We start from the raw sequence: 25,884 nt of genomic DNA, 5'->3' as shown, positions 1-25,884 counted from the left end.
TTGAGTCAGCCGCGCTTCGACCGCTAGCAACCGTTTCACTATGTACGCTCAGATCTCGCGCCGACAAGGCAAGCTCCAATGATTACGAACTCCAGATCTCCCCCTCTTCCAGTGTTTGCAGATCGACGCACAGATCACTATCCTTCCACTGTTGTGTAACAATTCTTTCACCTGCTCGATGCCTAATCGCAGTCTCACCTCTTCCAGTATACATCTACCACTACTTTATCTTCTCTCCTTTCTTCTAATCCACGCCAGTCTATCTCTTCAATTCCGTCGAACAGCCACCATATCACACACAACCGAATTACTTCATCAACTTCAACACCATGAGATTTGCAACTACCATCCTCACGCTCGCCCTCGCTGCCCTCACCATGGCCACTCCCCTCGCCAACCCCAGCCCGGTTGCCGATCCCGTCGCTGCACCCCAAGTCACCCCTCCACCAGTCGACAAGCCCAACTGCCGGGACTGCGACAAGAACTTTACCAAGTGCCGTCTTGTAGGCTCGTCCTTTTCATATCCCCCTCTCTGCTCCACTTTGTACTTGTTACTAATAGAAACTTGCCAAATAGTCCAAGTTTTGCTTCTTCCACCCTCAGGCTTGTGACCAGACTTGCCGTGCGAATACCTGCCGCCTGTTTGACGGATTCTGCAAGGCCAACTGCGGCTACACAAACTGCTAGACAGCTGGTCAAACTGCCGGTACCGCGTGACTACAAGCTGCTAAAGGTCGGAGATTCAACAGCTGGTACGATTGCCATCTAGGAAAGATAATGTACTTGACAAGAGTCCTTAGTGACGGCTTTTGGTCAGAGGTAGATGGTGGTGATTCTGTCCTTGGGGAATTAAATATGGCATTGACGTTCATGGAGCACTTGAATGAATATGAGACAGAGATTGGCGTTTTCTGACAGGTCCTCGCTACGGCGGGTAGACCTATATGGAGGCATTAGACCAATTCTCACAAATAGTCCAAAGATATCCAACGATGCTTCCGTCTACAAAATTGCGATGTGCTGCTTCCTTTTCACCATACGTCATGACGTGACCATTCTTGTCATAATTGTATCGTGTTCATTAATTCAAGCTCCCCACCTTCCAGACCCCGACCCACGATATCGACATCTCGCTCATGGCAACACAACGACTTAACAAGGAACCTCAGCAAAGCGCCTTTCCCGCGCTGATCACCCTAAATTAGCCACCATTGGCCTCCAAGGAACAAGACCGAATACGAAGATTGACCTGCAGTGCCAAGAAAAATTGGGCTCTTCGCGGCCCGCAGATGATCACCCGCTAAACCAGATTACCGCATGGGTGAGGTCTCCGTCCGCCTTGGTCCATCTTGCAAGTTGTATGCGCAGTCTTGGCTGCTAATATGTACTGGTACCTTGCCGGTGTGGTTGCACCCATTTTGCTTGGACAATGCTTCATCCAAGACTACCAAGGTAACCTAGTTATACGCCTATAATTGTGACGGTGTGCTAGGTCTGGCGGTGATGTCGATAGCGATGTCTGTAGATCAATATTTCGAATAGTATTTAAGCTGCTCATGTCTTGAGCAAATGTTGCCAGTATTCTGTTTGACTCTCCTATCGCCATCATGAAGCTCACTCTTGTTACCCTCTCCGCTGTCGTGGCGTCCACTACCACCGCATCTCCTCTGGTCCTCGAACCCCGCCAACAATGCAGTACATCGTGGAGCTACCCCTACACTGGCCGTGCACCTCCTGGCAACTACAAAGCGTTCAACTTAGCTAGCTGCACCGCACAACTCAGCTTCAACAAAGACCAATACGTCGGCGTCCAATGGGCCTTTGAAGCCACCTACGCCGACGGCAGCCGTGCAGAACTCAAGCCCTTCCGCGAATTCAACAGCTTCGGCGTCAGCGATACCTTCTACCCTTACCTAGGAAACAACTTCCTCACCCGGTACCCGGGGAACTCGGCGTTCACGGCTGTGCATGAGTTTAGTAATGTGTGCAAGAACGGACAGGCGCCGGTCTCGTGGCGGTTCTACACAACATCAGGGACAGCGAATGGCTGCTACACAACGGGTCAGATCCGTGCTGTTGGTGGGGCCTCGCGTCCGGCCAAGGTCACAGGCGTTTCTTTGCGGAGGAGCAACGATGCTGGGGATTTCGAGGTTACCTGGTCGCCGGTGTCCAGAGCAGCTGCGTACTCAGTGATTGTGCAGTACCCAACCGGTACAGATGAAGTTGGGAATCCATATACGAATGTGAGGGGTGCACGTGTGCAGGTAGGTTATTGTTGATATACGTCAGTGAGCACCTGCTAATGGCCATTTTAGGGAAGTTGGACGAGCGTCGCGACGACTACGCGCAGGCAGGATGTACAGAGAAAAGCTATTGTACACGCTGTGAACTCGCAGGGTGTGTGGTCATTGACGAGCGATGTGCAAGCAGTTGCTGCTAGCTGGTAGACGTCATGTAGGATGTGAGATGGATGCGGAAGAAATTGCCCGATCGGTCGAGCGGATCCCTGCTTGGGAAGAGTGAATATCCACACGCTTGATAGCGCGCATAGTTTTTTTGTCTCTCGAGTGCGAAGACAGTGCAGGCTGTGGTGCAGGATATCAGCAAAGGAACTAAAGTACGGTGAAGAGGAACCAATGTGTCTTGACACGTGAAACACGTCGTCGCACTGCCACATGGCAAGCGCGCAGCTCGCCCCGAAACAGCCGAGGCCCAAGCGCCAGGGTCGCGCGACAACGAATGCCATCTCCACACGGCTCCGCATTGTCATCGCATCATGCACGCCGGCTGCCCTCGATTGCCTCGCTGTATATTACCTCTGCTTGTGCTTCTGCCTGGCTGAATACTTTGTGCCTGTTGTCGAGGCACTCTCACGCGCTACCTTGATCAATGCGCCGCTCCCCTCTTATGGGGGCGCGACATCCACGCTCATAATGGCAGACTCGGTTGGTACGTCCAAGGATACATGCGCCGCCAAAGGGATGCTGCTGACGCCGACTCTATAGACCGAGTATTTAGCCATGCGCTCAACACAGTGAACAAGATACGGACGGGGTCGCAGAAACCACCCTCTGCGACCAGGTTACGCCTGTATGGATTGTACAAGCAAGCCATGGGTACGTTGGATACGGGAAATCATGTTGACATGACGGTGCTGACGCAGCACAGAGGGCGACGTCGACGGCATCATGGAGTGTCCGAGAGGGAGCGACGAGCAGTCGCAACGAGCGCGGGAGAAATGGTACGCCACGCACCCGTCACGTACAGCGCAGACCGAGGAATAACAACCACAGGGACGCTTGGAAACAGCAAAACGGCCTCTCCCGCACTGAAGCAAAACGCCGCTACATCACCACCCTCATCGACACCATGCACAAATACGCCTCGCCCTCGCCCGACTCCCGCGAACTAGTTGCCGAGCTCGAGTTTGTCTGGGACCAAGTCAAGTCAAACGTACCTTCCTCATCGTCCTCGTCGCCCCTGCGCACCGCCGACCACATAACCCCCGGATACACTTCACAGCACGAGCTCGGCCAAAGCGGACGGGCAGCCATGGATACCAGCGCCGACATGGACCAAGACACGCCCGGCCAGATGCGAGGCCAGGAACAGCGCGACATACCCCTGCGCGTCAAATCGCCCATGTCGCAATCCGAAGAAGAGCTCGAGGAAGAAGAAGCGGAAATCGACCGCGGCGAAGTCTTTGTTGATGCCCCAGACAGCCAATACAATCCTACATCCTACCCGGACGATGACCAGCCCGAACTAGAAGACGCAGGTGTCCAGACCGATCTCCAGCAATTGATACGAGCGGAACCCATACCCATACAAACACCCACGCCCGCCCCACGAAATAGAGGCATGGGCGTGCTGGGGAAACCAATACAGATGAACATACCGGGTCTCGGCGGAACACCAGCCGCCGGGAACGCCGTCGACGCAGCAGCATCAAAAGAATCTCCCAAGGAATCCGCCGCAGACCAGAAGTGGAGAAAGCGCGTGGAGCAGTCGTTGATGAAAATGACGGCCGAAGTTGCAGCACTACGTGAACAGCTTGAGGCGAGGAGGTTGTTCGCTCATTCGGCGCATTATCGCCTGTTCAGAGGGATATGGAGGTGGGTGTGGGCTTGTCTCAAGCACGTGGCTGTTGATGTGTTTATATTGGGTATTGTGCTGCTCTGGATGCGGAGGAAGAAGGATAGGAGGTTGGAAGGCGCGATAAGGGTTCTGCTGGGAGATGCGGTGGCGCAGATGCAAAGGGGTGGGGGAGCCGTGTTTGGCAGGGTTAGGATACCACTGCTACGAGGGGGCGGCAGGAAGCCAGTCACGGCGTCGTGAAGTGAAGGGGTACGATGGTACCGCGAGCCATACCTTACGATATACGTCAGTCTAATGCTAACATGTACATAATAGCGACATGGCGCTTCAAAGTCTTTCTCTCTCTTCTCTTGCGCACCAATTCCCTCAGTCCATATCCCCTATATCTCTCATCCTTAACACCCTCTCTTTTCGACCTTCACATTCCCCAAGCTTCTCAGGAAACCATTGCCGAACCAACACTTCCCCATATCCCTCCAACCTGCTTTCCACCTCCCTCAATGCCCCGACCACACTACTCTTCCCTACAATCACGTCCACAGACTCCAACTTCATACCTCCTACCGTTGGCTCCCTCGGTAAAGCAGCAATAGCCACGTTACTAATGGTACCACAGAACATGATGGCTAGCATGCCTACCGCCGCGGCATCCGAGAGTTGCGTGCAAAGAAGTGCTTGACTGAGAAAACCACCTGATATGAGGATAAATATTGGGATTGATACAGCGGGCGTCTGATGGTCGTATGGCACTCGTAGCGCGGCTGTGTCTTGGACATTGGATATATCAGGCTTTGCAGGTTGGATGATGAAGATATGATGTGGCGGTGTCTGTTTATCGCGCATCAACGCGTATGCGCCACCTCGGCGACCACCTGCGTGCGAAGAGAGTTTCTGTGCAGACCAGATAGGGAGGCTTGCCGTCGCTTCTACCAGTAGAATCGACGTGCTGAGAAGCAGGGGAACCGAGAGGTCACGGTAACAGTACCAGAACAACCCTGCGAGGCAGAATTGAAAGACGGCAGTAGCCATACTGTGGTTTTTCCTCAGGGTCCACAAGGATCGGTGTGTTTTTGATGGCTGACTGACAGACTCGAGGATCTCGACAATGGTATCCTTGTTGTCGCCCGTCTCGCGCACACAACTCGACTCCAGGTCTCTCAGCAATCGCCCGGGTCTCAATCTGCTGTTCCTCCCCAAGCTCTCTTTCTTCACATCCATACTTATAACCTTGACATTCTCTTCCTCTTCCGTTTTAGACAACAAACTCTCAATACCACGCGTCACCGGCACCAACGACCCCACGGTAAAAGCTAACCACCCAAACCCGAAACATGGGGACTCGTCCGGGACAGATGCAGTCGTCGCGGCGAAGGCTTCTTGTATGATATCGGGAGCGAGAAGCGTGAGAATAGCAACGAGTAGGCATATACGTCCTGAGTCGTTGGAGCGGTGGCGAAAACCCGGGCCGGAAGGAGAGAGGTAATAGTTTGTTACGTAGAGAGAGATGTATGCGGCCATGAGGGGGATTGTGGTGCTGAACTGGGTGCGAAAGGTGCTACTTTTGAGAATAGGTGTGTTGGTGTGAGGAGAGGGCGCAGAGTACTTGCTGTCGGTCATGGTGGCGCCTTTTTCGATGTCGAGTTGTGGCATTATTGTATCGGGCGGTTCAGGGAGCTTCATTTCTAGCTTGTTGTAGAGATTAGAAACCCAGTGTTATCGGTGCGATCACTTCTGTTGCCGACAGTGCTAGTCGTCACCTGTCGTTTGAATTCACAAGCTCAGTCGCGTATGTGTGAATTGTAAGTTTGCTAATTTTTCAGTTTATTGCATTGCACCTTCACAAAACATTGTAGCTTCCATGGTGAAGGACGTCGCTTAAAAGGAAGGTGCGATGCTGTAAGTAAAAGGAACGTCACGTCCGTGCATTTATGAGTGTGCGATTGGACCACTTCGTCGTAACGTAACAGACGTCACCTCGCTGGATGCGGAAGATGTTCTCGTCGCACTATCACACGCCTGTACTCATGGGATGGCCCTTCGCCGCAGCCCTGCGTACCGATTTCACTGCCTTCTAGCTGTGCACCTTCAACCTCGACTCACCTACAGAGTACCCCTCTGACTTACTTCATCCATCTCCCCACCCGAACTTCGCAATACCACCGTTCCAACAAGACCATAGATCGACCCCGCCATCCACATCATCATAACGATCAATGAACTTGAGCGACCGTATCGGATCATGTGTCGTCATCTTGCCATGCTTAGTGGCATGATCAGTCTTGATCTCCTTGACTGTCTTGCCCGTCCAAATATTGCTAATTCGAATCGCAGTGCCCGTCGTTCTATCTTGAGCGGCCGCTAGAAGACCCAGTCTGGGATGTACGTCGATATCAAGATCCAGCTCGTCTCGGTTCGCATGTTCAAAGGTCAAAACAGGCTGCGACCAATTCTTAAAAGCCTTGTGGTTGAGTTTACGACGCTTGTGTCCATCGCGGTGAGTAGGATACAAAGATCTAAAATATTCCTCGTTGTAGTGATGGTTTTCGTAGTTGAATGTCTTTCGTGATGCATTACGTGATAAGCGGGGTGCGCGGATGTCGTATAGAAAAAGCGTGTCTTGGAGTCCCGAGCAGATCAATCTGGTCTCATCGTCGGCATGCTTGAGCTTTGAAACGGGGGATGGATGGGTGAGAACATGACTTGAACCACCTGATCTTGTGTCGTATAGTCGGATATTTCCGTTACGGCAACCGAGAGCGACGGTGGTGTACGATATCCATTCCAATGCTAGCACGTCTGAGTCGAGTGATTTCACGGCAGTTTGCGAGTCCCATGCTCCTGCTTGTGAGCGGGCGAAGAGGAGCATTGAACTCGAAGCTGCGACTGCAAGATGCTCGGACCAGGTCGCTGCGACGGTATTTGCGACACCTGGTGAAGGCGTGAAGGCTGACGGTCTGGCTGCAGCACCCCATATCGCCGAACAGTCCTTTGGTGTAAATTTTTGACCCACGTACTGTGACCACGAAGTCAGCATGGGAATGAAACCACGGCTTTTGACAAGCTATATGCAAAACCAAAACCTACCCTGAATGGTACCTTACTGAAGAGGCCAGACTTCTATAGGCTTGAAATCCCAGAGAAACCCTCCAGTGTAGGCTTTAGTAATACGCATAGACAGGTAAGTGACTTACTGGATCATCGAGCCCTGGATCGCTGAGCCACAATTCTGGAGGTCGATCTGAGCCATATGTCGTTACTGCAAGGGCTCCAGTCTGCGGAAGGAAGGACAATGAAGAGACTGTAGACGTTGTTCTCGTTACCTCTGCCCAAGCATCGTGCGTGTAGGTTGCTTTTGGTGACGGCGTACGGAGATTTCCCCGAACATGATGGAAGTCAGCTTGCTGCATGCACACGCTGTTCGATTTCTGAACTGCATATATTGTGTGTTCGTTCGGATTCCTATCAAAGAATCGGATATTGTAAGGATGGTGGCTACCCAGCACCTCTTGTGCATCACTTTCGATGCCAGCGGCGCATGCATCAGGCCAAAAGCCATGCAGATAGCGCGAAGTTCGCCTAAGACCTACTTCTCTATCCAGATTGGTCTGCGCGAAAGTGTTTGGATTGCGCCTGACAACACGCTCTTTCCGGATCTTATTCGAGCGCGCAATGGCAACATTCTGGATGCGTTCTTTGCGCTCAGTTTTCCTGATATTTTCCGAGGAGTATTTGAGATTGGAGCCTTGTGCTGCAGTCTGGTTCTGGATCCTGAAGTATTTCTTCTTCTCTGCGTCCCAGAAATAGCCTGGTATTGCTTGGCCGTTCATATTGGAGGTAGAGAAAAGGTAGAAATGTCGACGCGTCTGAGTTAGCGCAGAAGATGCCAGGGCGAGTCAGGTACCATGATTCCGCGGTGGGCTATCGATAAGCAACTTCTCCGAGGCATGACGCCACCGCCGCTCATGGCATTCGCATCACTATGATCTGCACCCTCCTGCGCCCATAATTGCCGCCATCTCCCCCTCATTGTCCCCCTCCTCTTGTACATCATACTACACCCGTCAGCAGCTCATGCTTCGAATTTCACCTGCGCTGCAGCCCACTCGCAAAGCATTATCATCGACGAGATACATTTGCAAGAACCCGTTCCACACTTTTATGCGCCTCAACCAAGTCATGGCGCACCTCGACAACTCGCAGACGGCGAGCAACTCGCCCAACAAGCTACAGACGCTACAGTCCCTTCCCAAGTCAAACGTCTTCACGTCAAACCTCCCCGCCGACGACGCGTTTCCCAGGCCGAAAGACTCGCACGATGCGCCACGGCAGATGCTTGGACCGCGCATGGTCAAGGGAGCGCTGTACACATATGTCCGACCCGATTCACAAGGCGAGCCTGAATTACTAGCCGTCAGTCAGCGGGCGCTACAAGACATTGGTCTAAAGCCAGAGGAAGCCGAGACTGAAGAGTTCAAGGAAGTCGTTGCCGGCAAGAAGATCCTGACATGGGACGAATCGAATCCAGAGGCAGGCATATATCCCTGGGCGCAATGCTACGGAGGCTACCAGTTTGGGCAATGGGCAGGCCAACTCGGTGATGGTCGTGCCATCTCCCTATTCGAGTCTACAAACCCAGCAACAGGCACACGCTACGAGATCCAACTGAAGGGTGCTGGACGAACGCCATACTCGCGCTTCGCCGATGGCCGAGCAGTTCTTCGCTCTTCCATCCGTGAATTTGTCGTCTCAGAATACCTCAATGCCATCAACATCCCTAGTACGCGAGCGCTGGCGCTTACACTGAATAACGGGAGCAAAGTAATGCGCGAACGTACCGAGCCAGGTGCCATCGTCACCCGTTTCGCACAAAGCTGGATCCGCTTCGGCACATTCGACCTCCAGCGCATCCGCGGCGACCGAAAAACCCTCCGCATACTCGCAGACTACACAGCGGAGCACGTCTACGGCGGTTGGGACAAACTCCCGTCCAAGCTTCCCGCAGGCGACGCAAAGGACGTCCACAACCAGACATCTTCAGGCATATCAAGAGACACCGTCGAGGGCGAAGGCGCCGGAGAGGAGAACCGCTATGTCCGTCTTTACCGCGCAATCATCCGCCGCAACGCCGAGACAGTCGCAAAATGGCAAGCCTACGGCTTCATGAACGGTGTGCTAAACACAGATAATACTTCTATCCTCGGGTTAAGCATCGATTTCGGCCCCTTTGCCTTTTTGGATACCTTCGATCCGACGTACACACCCAACCACGACGATCACATGCTGAGGTACAGCTACCGCAACCAACCCACAATCATCTGGTGGAACCTTGTCCGTCTTGGCGAGGCATTGGGCGAGCTCATGGGCGCGGGTAGCAAAGTTGACGAGGCGCAGTTTGTGGAGAAGGGTGTTACGGAAGAAGAAGCAGATGGCATCGTCAAGTGTGCGGAGAGTGCTATCGATCGCGCAGGCGAAGAGTACAAGGCCGTTTTCCTGGCCGAGTACAGACGGCTCATGACCCTCCGTCTTGGACTCAAGACACAAAAGGACAGCGACTTTGAGGAACTAATGTCTGAGCTGCTGGACTCGCTCGAGATGTTTGAGTTGGACTTTCATCATGCCTTCCGGAGGTTGGGTGCTATTAAGTTGTCAGACGTCGAGACTGAAGATCAGAGGAAAGATGTTGCGGGACGGTTCTTCAAGAAAGACAGTGCACCGAGGCAGGAAAGCGATGGGCGTGAGCGTCTGGGCAAGTGGCTGGAGAAGTGGGCTGCGAGGGTCAAGGAAGACTGGGGTGAAGGCAAGGATGATGAGAGGAAGGCGGCTATGGATGCGGTCAACCCCAACGTAAGTATTCACTCCATTCGTTCACACAGACATGCGATGCTAACACTAAACACAGTTCATCCCCCGCTCCTGGATCCTAGACGAACTCATCGAGCGTGTAGAGAAACAGGGCGAGCGCGAAATCCTACCTCAGATTATGAAACTTGCCTTGAACCCATTCCAAGAAACCTGGGAGTGGAATGCAGATGAGGAAGAGAGGTTCTGTGGCGACGTGCCGAAGCACAAGGGCATGATGCAGTGTAGCTGTAGTTCTTAAAAGATCTCTGACATACACCTGGTAAGGTGATGTAGAGGGCATTGGAAAATTCAAGTCCTAATCTACACCGCCAACGAGATATTCGCCTACTTCCAAGTTGACGCTTCTACCCAGCGCGCGTGCATACTCCCATCCAAAGTTCACGCGCCATCTACCCCCTCCTTCTAGTGCATCGTTGCTTCCTGCTCCTGCTCTGACCAGTAGTCTCATACTGGTTAATGTCGCAATCTGTGTGTATAGATCCGCCACCTGTGGTACTGTTCCGTCAAGCAATGCTCGGAAGATTGCAAGCAGCCTGTCCAACGTGAATGGACTAGGCGTCAACAAATGTCGACTAATCTTTCGATGCTTAGCCCCCGTCCGCTTCCCTGTGACGCTGAAAGAAGCAGCGCTCGGTGCGCGTCGCTTGTTCTTCCGCTTATCGGTATGCTTCATGAAGTATGTAACATCGGTGCGCGAGGGATTGTAGGAGGCTAGGTACGCAGCGATGAGGATGTGTGTCGTAAAGTATGGAAGGCTGTGGGCCGTCATGTTCGCTAGCTTCTTCTTGCTGGGCGTTGCTGGTAAGACGCCTGCAGCTGCCGCGTCCTTTGTGGGTTCGGCCGTATCCGCAATGATTCGATCCAGAACCGAGTCTTCGAGCTGGAAGAGATGCCGTCTGTTTACCATCAAGCGCGAGAAGTCGCGTGTACCGAATTGTCCCGAAACTACTGGCTCAACGAATGGACGCCAAAGTCGCATTGCGCAGCTCTTAAAGCTGATGAGGTCTCGCCCGGTGTGTTTCGCAAGTGAGTCGTAGACTGCTTGTAGGAAACGACCCCATAGCCAGGCGTCATCTTCAGCAGCAAGATCGGGTGTGTAGTCCGGGAATTGTTCTAGCGAGGGAGGCTGCAGGAAGATCTTGGGCGAATTGGCGCCGAGGATTGCGAGGAGTTCGTTGCGTGTGTAGGATGGGAAGTGTAAAAAGGTTGCCGATGACGAGTGGAGTACAGAGGGGGTAAGCGGCAGGGTTGTCGTGAGTATCAGGGAAAGGTTTGGTATCTGGTCATAAAGTCAGTGTTATGCTTCCCATCGCAGACGGGTTGAGCCATACCATCTCGCCCAGTCTTGCTAGCGCAGCAATCAATGTCCCACCCCCTTCTCTCAACTTGTCCACCGCATCTAGCACCAGCACAAACTTGTCCCTACCCTCCAACAACTTCTCCATATTGACACATAGCGCACTTAAGTTCTCGGTACGCGCATAAGGTCGCCTATCGATCTTCTCATCGTTAAACACGTCGAGCGCATCCAGACTGGCTGCAACAATGCACTCCAGGAGATGCCTTGCGGTTATGCATTCGCGGACGTTGATTATCGTGTGTTGTATACGAGAAACATGGAAGAAGGAGCGCAATATCGACGATTTGCCAGTTGCTGTAAGACCGTGGATGTTCAGAAAGGGTGGTGATGGAAGATGCGCCTGGATCGTTGTTAGGAGTATGTTCATGAAGCCTAGAGAGATTACATACGCTATAGAGTACAGCTAGATGCCGTATTTGCTGATCGCGGCATGTAAATTCAGCCGTGAGCTGCGCGATGATCTCGTCCGGTAACATTGTCGCGGTGTTGTTTTGCATGTTCGCAACACCATTCATGTTTCGAAGGTTGAGGAAGTCGCGCTAGCTTGGCGCCGAACGCGGGTGCACGTGCACCGCGGTCCATGACTTCCATCCTTAAATGTCTGCTTCTTGAAAACTCACCAACATGCAACTTCACATTGCGTCCATGTGGCGGAATGAAAATTCATCTCCACAGATTTTCTTTCCAGGAGATAATGTAGGTTGTAAAGTAGAGCTTGTCGTTTCTGTAGCTGTCTAGTCTTTTTCCTTGTATGAGATGAGTGCGCTCGCTGCCTGTAGCTGCAGCGCAGCACAGCCTCGTCACCTTTGCCTGATTGGAGTCCTGTCAAACCCCACTTCCCATGCCATTTCACTCTGAACATCACACCAATCTTCCAATACACACATGGAGACGACCGCCAGCATCATAGCAGTGACCCAGCTGTGCGAAAAAGTGATCAAATATATCATCGCGGTGTCCGGTGCTAAGGACGAGAAAGCACGCCTTCGGTCGAAGATCCGAGGCTGCAGTAGCTTGTTACTGCAGCTGCAAGATGAAGCAGCGGACTCCGAAGAAGTCGAAGAATGGACTCAGACCCTGGAACTACTCTCTGCTCCTCTGGCGCGTCTTCACGAAGCATTGGGTCTGACAGCCGTTGCTTTATCCTCTCGAGATGGGGTTCGCGAGAAACTGCAATGGCCGTTCAAGGAAAAAGATGTAGGAATGCTTGTGGAGGCGATCGACAGTGAGATGGCAATGCTTTCCCTAGCTCTTGATGGAAATACAACACGACTACTTATCGGAACCAACGCTCGCTCTAAGCGCAACGAAGAGGATCTGAAGGAGTTGAAGGCAACCTTGAAACTGGACATGGGAACAACTATTTCGACTTTAGAGAGTCTTGGTGGAGACCTGGAAAAAATTCAGATCACTCAGAACGGCGTTCAGGGAGGAGTCGACAAACTGCATGAGCGTCACGATACGAAAGAAGCCATCGAACAGCGTGAAAGCATTTTAAAGTGGTTAACGCCTATTGACCATGCTTCACAACAGCGAGATGCTATCAGTCGGCGACAAGCTGGCACCGGCGGCTGGCTCCTGCACTCGCAAGTCTACCAAGACTGGCTCGGCACCAGCAATCGTACCCTGTTCTGCCCTGGCATTCCAGGCGCAGGCAAGACAGTGTCTGCCTCCATCATCAATGCCGATTTGAGGGAGCGATATGGTAGGGATAACACAATCGGCTTGGCTCATCTGTTCTGCAACTACAGACGCCAGGACGAGCAGACGTTAGACGCCCTGCTGTCGGGTCTCTTGCGACAACTCGTGGAACCACAAGCATCGCTACCAAAACATGTTGAAGAATTCTACGTCAGTCAAAAGGGATTTTCGGACAGGGCAGAGGCTACGGCCAGAACTCTACAACTGGTGGCATCGACTTACTCCAGGGTCTTCATCGTCATAGATGCCCTCGACGAATGTTCTGCGTCACATGGTTGTCGCATAGCGTTACTGTCGAGAATCCAAGAACTTCAAAACACGTGTGGTATCAACCTACTAGTCACTTCACGCTTCATACCTGAGATCGTTGAGAAGTTCAAGACAGCATCCATAATAGAGATTCAAGCAGATAGAGATGATGTGCGGAGATACCTCTCCGAGAACATGTCACGCCTGCCAGGCTTTGTGCGCAATAAAGTGGAATTGCAAGAGGAAATCATCTCCAAAATTGTGGAGGCGGTTCGCGGAATGTGAGTGCTTTTGCCTCGGATCTACGTACCCTATTAATGAAGTCTTAGGTTTCTCTTGGCTAAGCTACACCTTGATTCTCTACTCGGCAAGAGATCACCGAAGGCAGTTCGTATTGCCTTGGACAAGCTTCCTACTGGTACTGATGCTTATGATTCTGCGTATGATTCTGCAATGGAAAGGATTGAAGGCCAAATGGCCGAACAGACGGAGCTAGCAAAGCAAGCTCTCGCTTTCCTCACTTGCGCCAGAGAGCCTCTCTCGACCATGAAACTTCAAGAAGCGATGTGCGTCGAGATCGATGAGCCCGAAATGGACCCTGATAATTATCCGGATGTCAAAGATATCATAGCCTCATGTCTTGGTCTAGTCACCGTAGACGATGACAGAAGCATTATTCGACTTGTTCACTACACAACGCAAGAGTACCTCGAGCGAACATTAGACCGATGGTTTCCAGCCGCAGAGGCTATGATAGCGGACGTTTGTCTATCATACCTATGTTTGAATCGTTACGCTGACCCCGCTTACTTGGACCCTGATAAGGATGGTAATTGGTACCAATATGCTGCGATGTACTGGGTTCACCATGCTCGCCAAGCTCCGTCGAGCTTGGAGCGAGTGGTCGACTTTCTTACACAAGAAATCTCTCTTATAAGAAGTTATATCTCTTGGCGAGTTCCATTATTCACACCCGAATATATCAAAGAACTATGGATCACTGGACTTCATTTCGCAGCTGAATATGATCTCGAGGACGTTATTGCTCCATTGCTCCAGCGAGGATCTGATCTAAGCCGAAGAGACGTATATGGCCAAACACCCCTTCTCACTGCTGCACGACATGGGAGTAAAGCTGCCGCCGAGCAGCTGCTCAGACATGGGTCTTCCACTGATGAGCGTATGGACAAAGGCAATGGTGCTCAAACAGGAGATACCGCCCTGCACCTTGCTTCAGAAATTGGACATGTCCCTATCGTTAGACTTCTTCTGGAAGCTGGAGCAGCGACCAACTCACAAGGCGAAAATTCTAACACGCCTCTAAGTATTTCTGTCTACAGTGGGCGCACTGAGGTCGTCCAGGTCTTACTCGACGCAAAAGCTGATGTGACATTCCATAACACGGGGAAATTGGATTCGAAGTCAATAACACTACTAGGCATTGCGAGCTTCAGAGGGCATATGGATATAGTTCAGCTTCTCATCGCGGCTGGCGTTGATGTCAACGAACGCGATAAGAGGAACCATGCGACAGCCTTGTTTTATGCTGCAGCAGATCACTCAATCGACTGTGTTCGGATCTTGCTTGAAGCCGGCGCAGATCCCAACCTGCCTGCTGGCAATTCAGAACAATCTCTACTCATGACGGTGTGTCATAGGCATCAAAAACACTCCATCTCCATAATCAAGATGTTGCTTGATGCGGGGGCGGATGTCAATTATGTCGACTCAGAAGGATTGACCGCATACTACATTGCTAAACGAAAGGATTCCCATATCGCCCAGTATCTTCTGGAGCGTGGAGCCGATCCAGAGCTAGGCTTGAATGGCCGGCCTTACCCACCCAACAGTTAACGAGATATGTTTGCGTAAAACAAAAAGGAACATTTTTCCTTTTGAGCAGCAAGCGGAAGGTTTATGAGGGACCACGATGCATACGGCTTCTCCTGGATACTGAGATAGAGGACTGGGTTGACGTTGTTCAAATTGTTCTCCATATTTCCACTATTACATACTCAAACTCTGTCTAAGCCTTACCAAGACCTTTCCCCTCATCTTCGCTCTCGTGTTCAACAGTCGCCTCCACATGCTCAGTCATCAAATGCTTGATTCCCTTCATTGAAATCACCGCAATCGTCGCAAGCGCTACGAACGGCACCACGCTCCAATAACCCAGTCTATAAGCATGCGCATACGACCAATGGCTTGCATCCCAGGCAGCCTTGATAATAGTTTCATTCATTCCAGGCACACCTGCGCCTCTGAACTTGGTCACTGAGCTGCCCTTCATACCTTTCAAGAGTGCAGGCACTGATGACTCGGGTAAACCAGCTGCGATGGCGGCAGATCCAACATCCCCAGCGAGATGCGAAGCAATGCGAGAGTTGACAATGGCGTAGATGACGGCGGTACCGAAGGCGCCACCGATGGCTCGTGCGGAGAAGGCAAGACCAGTAGCTGTTGACAGGAAGGCGTGAGGTGCTGTGAATTGGATGCAAGCGACGAGGAGTGTGAGTGGACCAGAGCAGCCGATGCCTGTCAGGGCTGTGAAGATGATTTGTTCGGTACCCCAGCTAGGTCTGATGAAGGCGAAACATATGGATGCGATGAACATGATGGCGAATGTGACAGCCAGAGGCGTTTCTGTATATGGTGTTAGTTGGTGTATTGGAGAAGAAGACGATTTTGCTTACTCAGATCTTTGAACCTGGTCGCATACCACGTCACACCCAACGAAGTGATGATTGACGCAATCTTGTAGGACAACTGGCGGATAGCAATATCCCACGAATTATCCTCGAATCCCACGTTGAGAATGAGCTGTGGTGTAACGGCATTAATGGCAGAGTAGTAGATCCAACCTTCGATCGCGAAAGCAAACGTCGATAGCCAGAAGTTTGGCCCAGTAGAGAAGAAAACGTGCGCGACGATACCGTCAGATCGACCCTTCCACTCTGTATTACGTCAGCCTTTAGCTCTGGATTGATTCATGAGAGAGTCATTACCATAGAGACAGAATGCAATGAACAGAACGATACCAACAACGAGATTGGCACAAACGTGCGGATTGCTCCACGGATACGCTCCACCTGCCCAGTTGAGCGCCAAAAGCATCAGCGTAGCAGCAGCAACGAGCAGAAGAGAGCCGATAGGATCGCAAGCCCACATCCATTCTTTGAAGCTCATTCTAGGATAGTCGGTGCGTTTCTTAGGCCAGTAGAACGCGAATAGACCGATGGATGTGATGCCATGTAGTCCGACTTGAATCCAGAAGATGTAGCGCCAGCCAGAAGCGCTGAGATTGGTAACAGCGCCGGCTGCTAGACTTCCAACACTGCGAACATGTCAGTGTCTTGCGCCTTACCATATACTGATCAGCAATCTCAAAACTTACGTGCCGCCCAGAACTCCCGCGACTCCTGCCAATCCATTTGCCAGAGGTCGGTACTTCAATGGTAGAATCTCCGAAGGTATTGACTGAACGATGGAGATGGTCGCAAGCGTCGTTCCGATGAGAATGCCACCGCCAATCAACATGGACATACTTGTCGCTTTCGCACAAATGATAGCACCGACACAAGCGATTAGTGGAGGTATGGAAGCGAACAGTTTGCGATCTAGGACATCTGACAAGCGACCGACAGGAGGAGAGAGGACCGATTGCATGAGCAGAGGACCCTGATTGACGTCAGAATCCTGACTACACACTCGAGCTATAGCGATCGTACCTGAATAATCCAACTCGCAATAGCAGGTTGCCCAAGCTCACGGATGATGAAAGACAGGACTGATCCCGCAGCTACTACCACAAAGACTTGCGACATGACGCTGTGTAGTGGGTTAGTCAAGTCTACGGATCCAATCTTATTGAACGTACGCAAAACAACAACAGAAGACAACCATCCATGACCGCCAGGAGAGATTGACATGATGGATATCATCGTTGGCTTCCTGATCGATGGGGACGATGTGAGCCTCGCGGGCGTGAGTGGCCTCGATATGGGTAGCTCCCGTTTTGCTGTCCATGACTACTCACGGTAGACGACAAGTTGCTACGAGGAAAGAGGTGGGAGAGAGAGCAAGGTCTATATTCAACATGATCAGGTATATACTACAGTGGGGCATCGCGCAGCGGATGCTTGGCCTGGGCATTTTGACATGGAGATGAGCGGTAGCGACGTCGTTCTCCAACGCCATACATATCGGCAGATCAGGATGCTGGGGGATGAGCGACTCTGGAGGCCTGTTTGGATGAAGTTTACCGAATGGGCGGGATGTATGCATGCGAGGCCCCAGATTGGGTGATGATTGGCGCCCCTTCGCTGTAATGTGATGCGGGGAGGTGCGCCTACAACTCGGTTGTCGCCTGCATCACCCCGAGACGTGTTCCTTCTCTTCTCCTCATGACTCCATAGTTGGAGTTTCCATGGCGACATGTTGTCGCTACTCGAAGGCGCCGGGAGAGGAGTTGGTGAGGGTGGAAGAGGAAGGGAGAGTCGGAGTTAAGCAGGACCGCCCCGCTGGACCCTGAGACTTTTGTTGTGCACTTCTTTTGCGCGACCGTCACCCTCGACCACTCCAACATCCCAACGCTCGACTCAATACCGAACCTCTTAGCCCATATCCGACGCATAGTAAACTTTTCCGACGCACTTAGACTAATCCCCACCAGGCTATGCTATGAGCAGCCCACGTCCCCTCGCAGGGCGTCTTGTCCCCCTCAGAACCAAAGACGAGGTGCGCGCCAGCCTAGAGACTCACAGCGTCTATGTCGTTGAGGTGCCGGCCAAATTTGCCAATGTTATCAAGGAGTGAGGCATTCACTCCTGGTGCACCAGCTTGATCTCTGCTAACCTTGGACCGCGCCAGTGCCGTGCAAGCAGCCCTCCCCGACTTCAAGACGTCGGAAATCTCTCATCTGCGACGCGTAGTGCAGTTCAAGTACCTGCCGCCGCATCTGCAGAAACAGTTCTATCCGCCCGCGAGGCTCCCCAGAGGTGAAGAAGATGATCCTGCCTCTGCATTATTATCTTCCTCTGCTTCCTCGTCCTCGGCCGTTGATGGCAGTGAGGCTGCTCATGGTGTGACTGTTACTGAAGATTTTGATCTAGTTCGCTACTTCCTCTTGTGTCCGACGCGCCATATCGCCCACGCCAACCTCGCAGCTATCATACGTACCTGTCCGCCTTTCGACGGCAAGACTGCACCGCCTCGTATCTTCTACGTGACGGTCCCGTCGCTAGCACCCATATCTGCCGAGCAGGCTACGGAATGGAGCGACAAGTACTGGCCCATCTCGTACAAGAACACCAACCCCTACGGTCCGCATCCAAGTCTCGTACAGCGCAATCAGGACGAGATACAACCCGAGGCGGGCAACTGGCTGGCCCTGGCACGAGCCGCTGGCGAGCAGATATCAGAGCAGTGCCTGGGTGAGAAGATTGGCGTCGTCGTGGTCGACCGCACAAGGAGCACACCAGAAATCGTCGCTGTCGCAGGCGACTGTCGCTGGAGATCCTTCACCGGCACCGCCGAACCGGCCACCGGCACTGGCAACGTCATGGCCCACGCCGTCCACCGCGCCATCGCCATGGTAGCGAAGAAGCGACTCCGCGTTGCTGGTACCGACCCCGCATATCTCGACCGCTCCCTCTTCTGCGACAATCCCCTCACCGACCTTGAGAAGCTATATTACGAGAAAGACAACATCTCGTCGAGCGGCTACCTGTGCGTCGACCTCGACATCTACCTCACCAACGAGCCCTGCGTCATGTGCTCCATGGCCATTCTACACTCGCGCTTCCGCCGTTGCATCTTCAGCAAGCGGATGCCATACACCGGCGGCATGACGGCAGATGGCCCTGGTGACTCTTCGTCAGCCGGCAGCGGACTGAAGAACGGATTGTTCTGGCGACCGAGCGAACTCAACTGGAAGTTCCTGGCTTGGGAGTTCAAGGAGGAAGGCAAAGCTGCGGATGCGGATATCGGTTTCAAGGATACACTGCATGCATAAGCATGCACACAGCGGTTTCAACTGTATTGAATACATTGTATAAACACGGCGCATTGGATTAAACGCTCGGTACAATTAACGGGGGAGATTATACCAGTATGGATTAGAGACAATATTGGGCCAAAAGGAGAGCATTCTGTACTATACTCAATGGAACGCAACGTCAACATCCAACGTTGGTCGAATGAGTTGCGATACTGTTGTAGCGAATAAGTCTTGTCATTGACTTCCCAGCTCATACCGTGGCCCTATCCCTTCCTACTGTCTCCATCCATCTTCCCAACACTGCCCAATATCTCCATAAATCGACTCTTCCTCACATTCTTTCCCTCACCTTTTCTCAAGCCAAACCCTTGCGTTCCTTGTAGCGCAAATAACGTGTACTGTTGCTCTAGCCAGTCTGTTCCGCGCGATGGTGCAGGCTTTCGTTTGACCAGCGGGCGGAAATGTGGAAGGGAGGGAGAGGTGGCGGATATATGATAAGGTCGCTGGACTGGCGGTATTGGGGTGTGTGGACTTGTGGACCGAGGGATCATGGTTCGAGTCTCGATATCGGGTAGCAACGGTATGCAAGACGCGGTGTTGTGGAGTTGTTCATTCTGCGAAGATGAATTGCGTGGACTCTGGATTGTAGAGTCTGGTGTGGTTAGAGGTGCGAGAGTCAAGTTTTTTGTTGACATGTGAGTGTGCAGCGTATACCCGGGGCGGAGAGACGATGGAATGTCCTCTTCGAATGAGAAAGAGTGAGTTGCAGAGTCATCAGAGGTGGGTGGTGAAGGTAAGGACTGAGTTGCTGCAGGAAAGAAAGACTCTGTTGACGTAATTGACGATGTGTGGTTGCGTGGTGGATCAATGGGTCTAACGCCGTAAGAGGCCGAGCAAGTGGTGTCTTCCTTGATTGGGTCTTGAGTAAAAGTGCGAGATAGTGTTGGTGAAAGACGTCCAAGACACTCGAGTACTAGGTCTTGAGTGCTGGGTGTTGGGAGGGCTCCTTTATCAAAGGTATACATGTCTCTGAACGTTGGTTCTGGGAAACTGAAAGATAGCGGCAAGGGTGGTTGATGTGGCGATGGTGTAGGCGGTAATGGTTTATCGATGTCTAGGTTGGCAGTCAACGCTTGAAGTGATAGAGGGGGACTAAGAAGGCTTCTGGGAAGGACTGTATGGGCTTGATGGTGCAGCTCTGATGAGAGTGTGATGTGCAAAGATGGCCTTTTCGACTGCGATGCGCGAGTATGGTTTCGATCTTGATGCTTATCTATGAAGCTGCGATGCTTGGTATTTACCATACTTGTCGATTTTGGCGGAATGTGGGACGTTTTTCCCGTTGTGACAGCGGATATCATATTATTTCTACCGGAGTATTGTGCAGCCATCGCATTCAATTCCGGGTCGTCATCAACACTCCACTTCTTTGCGGGTACCTCAACATCCCCAGCGATGTCTTTACCCTTCTCATCCTTTCCTTGTTTATAGCACACCCCGTCTTGATGTATATGATATTCACAGCCTTTGACATCACTGTGTGCGGTCACAATATCCTCCACAGAATTTCTCATCATGCCCAGCATCCGTCTATCGTGCCCAAACATCTTGTCAGTGATGAATTGTCTCAGCACGCTTGACGCGTGCTTTTCCAAGAACAGCAATTCGAGAACCCCTTGATCGAAAGCTTGCGCTGGATCGAGAACGGAAGCTAGCGTATCGATGATATAATCTTGGAAGTGCGGTTGCGAGAATGTTGATCCGACGATGTGCGCGTAGATGAGGTCGATGCAAGAGTCGAGGCGCATTGATCTCTGAGTTGAGCAACTGACGAAGCCGTTGGTGAGCCACTCGATGTAGAGCTTGAAGCCAGCGGGATCAACGTCGCCAAGCTGGATGGGTAGTAAAGGTCGATCATCTCGCACGTGTTGTGGAAGGTAGATTTGAAGATACGGCGAACGTTCGGCTATAGCGTAAGTCACGTCGATGTGCTCTGTAGGGCAATGCTCCGAGAGTGTTGTTCGGCCTGCGAGTACGAACGTTACTGACTTGAAGATTGAGACACCCAGAACCATCGCGAATACTCGTCGAAGCTTTGACTGTAAAACTTAATGGCACAGAATCGCGAAAGTGGTTGCGACATGATGCGCGAGTCCGACGTTTGTTGACTTTGCTGCAAGCTCACCAACTACGTTGTTGGAAGGATTACTGCGAGTGAATACTCTCCATGCTCCGAGGATTGACCCCCTCCAGTCACGGTTAATCACAGGGGACGATGATCAGTATGTCTGTTTGGTACCGGTAATGTGACAGATGTGTCGATGATAAACGCATGAGCCCTTCACGATAATATTATTCCATATGACCACTCGTGCCCCAGTATAGTTGTCCACGTTACACGGCGTCAGCACACGATTGAAACCCAGAATATCAATCTGACCAGACTCAACCAAGGCAGTTACTGGCTCCACCAATGAGATTGGAAAACATCTTCGCCGAGAAGATGTCCTCATCAGACAAGCGCGAGATACAGAGACGGCTCGAGCGTGTCAGCATGCCTCCGCGCATTTCCACCAGCTTTCCAGGAGTCAACCAAGAAGGGTATCTGGCTCCTGAGCAGTCACGACTGTTGCCTTCTCCCAGCAAAGTTCCGAATTCTAGTCCAAGAAGACGGAAGAACAAGAAGGTGGACCAGATCTTCTATGGAAGTGAGAATACTCAGGATACTAATCAGAAGCCCCGCCGTAGAGCAGACATCGAAGAGCAATTAAGGCAAGATCCATACCACACATTTCTCGAAGGTGGAAATTTGCCCGGAGACCTTGACTTTATCGACGAAGTTGACACCAACGTGCAAAGACCGGTGCGGTCAGAGTACCTCAACGACGAGTCGCCCAACACGCAACAGTCACGGATTGTCGCACCAGAATCAGTCCGAGACAAGCTTGTAAAGACACCTAGGCCACCCATGGTAAGTGTCCTATGCGGTCGGCAGGATCCAGGGTCATGGTACTTGACGCGACGTTTGGTTCGTATGCCAGGGAACGATGGCGATGACGTAGTGTCACTGCTCAAACGCCGAAACATTGACTCAGATGCAGCGGAACTACATCGACTGTGGCGACACACTGGCATCATTCCGACGCGTTATCGCGATATCAACTTTGATACGGATGGCATCAATCCGCAGCATACGTGGATCGCATGCTGGCCACTGATGAATGCAGCCATATATGGGTACATGATAGAGGACATTGAGTTCGTTGACCGAGTGATGGATCTTCTGGAAAAGAATATAGTGAAGGGTGTGCGTCCAGACGTTGACACGGTTTCCCATATTTTTGGCGAGAAGCGACAGCATATGCCGATGATGTTGCAGCATTTCCTGGTTGATCGCTGGGTCGATCATAGTACCAGAGGCTTTGAGGATGTCGATCCGCATAGTTTACCGGAGTTCTTCATCTGCGCTGCACTCGATACGGCCACGCGACGCCTCTCGCACATGGCGAGACATTCGTCGTCATCTGGCTGTCAGTATCATACGCATCCGAAGTCAGTGGAGTGCTACAGGGATAGAAATAGCCAAGCAGAGGCAATGAGACAAGGACGCTACAAATATCGTCGTGAAAAAGCGAGTCGAGAGGCTGAAAAGGCTGCCGCAGATTCTATCAAGTACGGTATTGCGACAGTTGACTGGGAGGCGCGAAGAGCGGAGGCGCATCGAGCGCTTCACGACCAGGTCGATGATTACTCACCTACTACCAGCAGCTGGATGGAGACTTCAGGCCAAGGCGTTGAAGGGAATGCATCGGAGCAGGTTGATTGGACGTACGGTGCTCCTGCGCCAGAAAGAGAGAATCCAGAATTCTACCTCAACTTTGGGTCTTCGTCCATGTTCGGGACCACGCGGGCAGATGGCGCTCTCGATGAGGTGAAGGTCGCCCCACCAGCGGGTGAGCCACCGCTGCCGCCACCAACAGACATGCCTGTCGATGACCCTGATAGTACGATCGAAAGCAACCAGTACGCTGCAGTACCGACAGGAGATAAGAAGAGTGAGAAATCTGCGTACGATGACGCGATGCCCTTCGTAAAGAATGAGGGAGACTTTGAGTCGATACCCTCAAACGCGACTGCTGTCGCGCCTGAAGTCCACGCGTGCGCACAGGCCACATCACCAGAGAGCACACGCCGGAAGAAGCGCGCCACATGTCCCGGATCGTTTCCGGAATCTAGGTCTGAAGTTTGAAGGAAAAGGTTACAATGTAGTGAGCATTCTCATGTAGTTTGCGATTGATATGATCTCAGTTGCAGAACGCTTTACCTTGTGTGGTCGCATAACAGAGACTGGTCAGCGAAATGGGCCATTCGATCATTCTCATAGACCTTCAATAATGTACCTAAGTCCAATAGCATGTCCAGATGCTGTTGCATTACTCAGAAAATTGCGGTACCGTTCACATGTGAGCTGACGCCGCCTGTCGCATGATTAGTATACTGAATAGCCACATGACACGTGTGGATTACGTACCAGGGCAGTTAGCTGGCGCAGAGGTGAAGAAAAAGAACCATCTGTTCTTCTCGCGGCACGTCTGCGCAAGCTTCTCAAGGTCAAGCATCTCGCCGAGGGGCATTCCCCAAAGAGCAAGGATGTACTCGTGAAGATGGTAATCTATAGATTTCAGTCAAAGCTGTTCAATGAGAGATCAAGAGAACGTACTCTCGTGTGTAGGCCACGCCTCAAAAGCAGGTGCATCACCAGCAACCAGCGCGAAGTAGGAATCGTGAAGCCAGTCGAGAATCTTCTCTTCCTGGCTCACTCCAGCAAACCGCGGACCGTCTTCACCGTCCTTGCCGCTGCCGTGTCGTAGCGCAGCCTTGGTTCGGTCTTCATCGCTCTTGTTGTCGTACGCTTCCTTCCAACCACTGCGAATGAATAGCATGTCTCCAGGCTTGATATCGCCACCCTGGGCGGCTGGGCGGATATCTACTCCTTGATCTTGACCGCACTGATAAAGGTCCTGCCATGAGATAGGGTAGTAGTCAAAGGGGTCATAGTTGATGCCTTTCTTGTGCGCGTAACCGCGATAGTCCAGTAAAATACCCCGACCTGCAACACCGTGCTCGGCCCAGTGATGGATTGAGCATTTGTGATTTGCGTTAGGGCCCGTGATATCGCTTCCTTTAGTCTGCGTCGTCTGTTAGCAGCTTCTTCAAAGACGCGAATCTTGCACATACGCCATTGTAGAATGAACCGCTAGCCATGTGAGCAAAGTGCCGGAAACCGTCCCATTGGGTACCGGATTGTGTGTTCATGTGGTAAACATCATCGTAAGCAAGTCCTTCCGCCAGGGTCTTGATCTCATGTTGGAACGGCTCGCGGCCAAATGCCGGCACGTTCGGCACGTTGAGAGGCAAGCTGCGTCGCGATTAGCTGGAGCGCACGAGACGCATCAGGGCGACACGCACTTCACAGGCACGATCTCGCCGCTTCTGATCTCTTTTGCAGCCGCCGCCACACGTGTGGGTGTCAAGAGATTGAGACGGCCGATCTGGCATTGGTGAGTATAGCTCGTGATAAGCTTAGAGTTTGGTCGCACGCACGTAGTCGTTGTCACCCCAAACCCAAGCAGCTTCTGGCGGAGCACCAGGGATCTGCGGCAGCTCTTTTCTGGTCGGAAATTTGGTAGAATCCGGGTCCCAGGGTATGGTAGTCGCGGTCTTATTCATGGTGAGAAAATCTTTGATTTGCGTCAAGCGCTGGCTCGCGGTATTGTTTCTGGGGTCGGTCATCTTAATTTGGCGCCAGATCCTTGTTATTGTTCAGTACGTGGGTCACAAAAATTGCAATGCTTCGATGGATCTTTCTCGATGATTCTCAGCACATCCGCGACGTTCCTAATTACTATGACGTTTACCCCGCATTTTCGAGAGATGGTGGAGCCGCATATGTGGGGTCGTGATTCCGACTCCGATGACTATTGTGAAGCGACTCGTTCCTCCAACTTTCGTATTACACTATCGAACATCGCGCCCGTATAACTTCTCCTGAACTCGAATTGCCGTTTCAGACAGATTGTATCGCGTGTAAATATTGGAGGGTTTCGTGGCGCTAGGGCGGGCTCACAGTTGGTGGAAGTTTTGGGGAATGATGACGTAACGCGGTTAATGAGTCCAACCGTGGCGTTTATGGGATCCGGGGATTGCCACCTTGGACTCTCTTGGCCAGAAGCTTGTCCTTTGTTCAAGAAAGTCTTGTTCGCTCCACAGAGTCTTGTTCTTAACGTCAAAGAAGATTGAGCATAAAGACGAGTCAATGAAGAGTTTCACATCCACCGGTTGATGAGCACTGGCAGCTTTAGTAGCACCATCTCATGCACTAAGCTCCGACCGTCCCGGTGCTACGACGGTTCCGGGGGAATGGACAGGTCGCCACACAATGGATCCTGCTGCTATACAATAGAGCAATAGATACATGCTGACCATACGCCTGGCTCTTCCCCACACAGCACAACGCATCTAGATCAAATGGTACGAGCCCAACTCACTTTCAATAGGCCCTGATACCACCCTCGGTCTCTCGAAGTCCGAGCCGTTAGTCCAGGTCACAGCGCGA

General features: G+C 52.0%; 12 protein-coding genes across 12 annotated transcripts; 6 read left to right on the top strand and 6 right to left on the bottom strand.

Moving 5' to 3' along the window:
* Positions 1 to 329: 329 nt before the first annotated feature.
* GT037_002691 (uncharacterized protein) lies at positions 330 to 687 on the top strand (the record flags this gene model as incomplete). The annotated part of the gene is made up of 2 exons (XM_038927738.1): positions 330 to 503; positions 577 to 687. The coding sequence occupies 2 exons, from the start codon at positions 330 to 332 to the stop codon at positions 685 to 687; spliced, it is 285 nt and encodes a 94-aa protein (XP_038789016.1).
* Positions 688 to 1,607: 920 nt separating this feature from the next.
* GT037_002690 (acyl binding protein) lies at positions 1,608 to 4,338 on the top strand (the record flags this gene model as incomplete). Its single annotated transcript, XM_038927737.1, has 6 exons — positions 1,608 to 2,264; positions 2,316 to 2,357; positions 2,706 to 2,949; positions 3,006 to 3,116; positions 3,169 to 3,241; positions 3,294 to 4,338. 6 exons carry the CDS (start codon positions 1,608 to 1,610, stop codon positions 4,336 to 4,338), a joined length of 2,172 nt encoding a protein of 723 aa, XP_038789015.1.
* A 126-nt stretch (positions 4,339 to 4,464) lies between these two features.
* Positions 4,465 to 5,748, bottom strand: GT037_002689 (uncharacterized protein; the record flags this gene model as incomplete). Its single annotated transcript, XM_038927736.1, has 1 exon — positions 4,465 to 5,748. One exon carries the CDS (start codon positions 5,746 to 5,748, stop codon positions 4,465 to 4,467), a length of 1,284 nt encoding a protein of 427 aa, XP_038789014.1.
* A 475-nt stretch (positions 5,749 to 6,223) lies between these two features.
* Positions 6,224 to 7,925, bottom strand: GT037_002688 (uncharacterized protein; the record flags this gene model as incomplete). The annotated part of the gene is made up of 2 exons (XM_038927735.1): positions 6,224 to 7,111; positions 7,290 to 7,925. The coding sequence occupies 2 exons, from the start codon at positions 7,923 to 7,925 to the stop codon at positions 6,224 to 6,226; spliced, it is 1,524 nt and encodes a 507-aa protein (XP_038789013.1).
* Positions 7,926 to 8,169: 244 nt separating this feature from the next.
* GT037_002687 (uncharacterized protein) lies at positions 8,170 to 10,198 on the top strand (the record flags this gene model as incomplete). The annotated part of the gene is made up of 2 exons (XM_038927734.1): positions 8,170 to 9,942; positions 9,998 to 10,198. The coding sequence occupies 2 exons, from the start codon at positions 8,170 to 8,172 to the stop codon at positions 10,196 to 10,198; spliced, it is 1,974 nt and encodes a 657-aa protein (XP_038789012.1).
* Positions 10,199 to 10,255: 57 nt separating this feature from the next.
* GT037_002686 (uncharacterized protein) lies at positions 10,256 to 11,796 on the bottom strand (the record flags this gene model as incomplete). The annotated part of the gene is made up of 3 exons (XM_038927733.1): positions 10,256 to 11,239; positions 11,292 to 11,660; positions 11,710 to 11,796. 3 exons carry the CDS (start codon positions 11,794 to 11,796, stop codon positions 10,256 to 10,258), a joined length of 1,440 nt encoding a protein of 479 aa, XP_038789011.1.
* Positions 11,797 to 12,205: 409 nt separating this feature from the next.
* Positions 12,206 to 15,124, top strand: GT037_002685 (uncharacterized protein; the record flags this gene model as incomplete). The annotated part of the gene is made up of 2 exons (XM_038927732.1): positions 12,206 to 13,551; positions 13,600 to 15,124. The coding sequence occupies 2 exons, from the start codon at positions 12,206 to 12,208 to the stop codon at positions 15,122 to 15,124; spliced, it is 2,871 nt and encodes a 956-aa protein (XP_038789010.1).
* A 172-nt stretch (positions 15,125 to 15,296) lies between these two features.
* GT037_002684 (mfs general substrate transporter) lies at positions 15,297 to 17,296 on the bottom strand (the record flags this gene model as incomplete). The annotated part of the gene is made up of 6 exons (XM_038927731.1): positions 15,297 to 15,913; positions 15,964 to 16,224; positions 16,276 to 16,604; positions 16,665 to 16,948; positions 16,999 to 17,098; positions 17,148 to 17,296. 6 exons carry the CDS (start codon positions 17,294 to 17,296, stop codon positions 15,297 to 15,299), a joined length of 1,740 nt encoding a protein of 579 aa, XP_038789009.1.
* Positions 17,297 to 17,428: 132 nt separating this feature from the next.
* Positions 17,429 to 19,283, top strand: GT037_002683 (trna-specific adenosine-34 deaminase subunit tad3; the record flags this gene model as incomplete). Its single annotated transcript, XM_038927730.1, has 3 exons — positions 17,429 to 17,546; positions 17,943 to 18,081; positions 18,140 to 19,283. The coding sequence occupies 3 exons, from the start codon at positions 17,429 to 17,431 to the stop codon at positions 19,281 to 19,283; spliced, it is 1,401 nt and encodes a 466-aa protein (XP_038789008.1).
* Positions 19,284 to 19,531: 248 nt separating this feature from the next.
* On the bottom strand, positions 19,532 to 21,343 carry GT037_002682 (uncharacterized protein; the record flags this gene model as incomplete). Its single annotated transcript, XM_038927729.1, has 1 exon — positions 19,532 to 21,343. One exon carries the CDS (start codon positions 21,341 to 21,343, stop codon positions 19,532 to 19,534), a length of 1,812 nt encoding a protein of 603 aa, XP_038789007.1.
* A 398-nt stretch (positions 21,344 to 21,741) lies between these two features.
* On the top strand, positions 21,742 to 23,517 carry GT037_002681 (uncharacterized protein; the record flags this gene model as incomplete). The annotated part of the gene is made up of 1 exon (XM_038927728.1): positions 21,742 to 23,517. The coding sequence occupies one exon, from the start codon at positions 21,742 to 21,744 to the stop codon at positions 23,515 to 23,517; it is 1,776 nt and encodes a 591-aa protein (XP_038789006.1).
* A 188-nt stretch (positions 23,518 to 23,705) lies between these two features.
* On the bottom strand, positions 23,706 to 25,079 carry GT037_002680 (uncharacterized protein; the record flags this gene model as incomplete). Its single annotated transcript, XM_038927727.1, has 6 exons — positions 23,706 to 23,746; positions 23,800 to 23,940; positions 23,989 to 24,457; positions 24,507 to 24,687; positions 24,738 to 24,820; positions 24,873 to 25,079. Coding segments are annotated over 6 exons (1,122 nt in total), but the record flags the coding sequence as incomplete, so codon positions are not given.
* Between the last annotated feature and the right edge of the window lie 805 nt (positions 25,080 to 25,884).

This window comes from Alternaria burnsii (assembly GCF_013036055.1).
Source record: "Alternaria burnsii strain CBS107.38 chromosome Unknown 746, whole genome shotgun sequence".
Taxonomy (NCBI): domain Eukaryota; kingdom Fungi; phylum Ascomycota; class Dothideomycetes; order Pleosporales; family Pleosporaceae; genus Alternaria; species Alternaria burnsii.
Note: the sequence above shows the minus strand (reverse complement) of the source record. Positions and strands in the feature narration are given on the sequence as shown.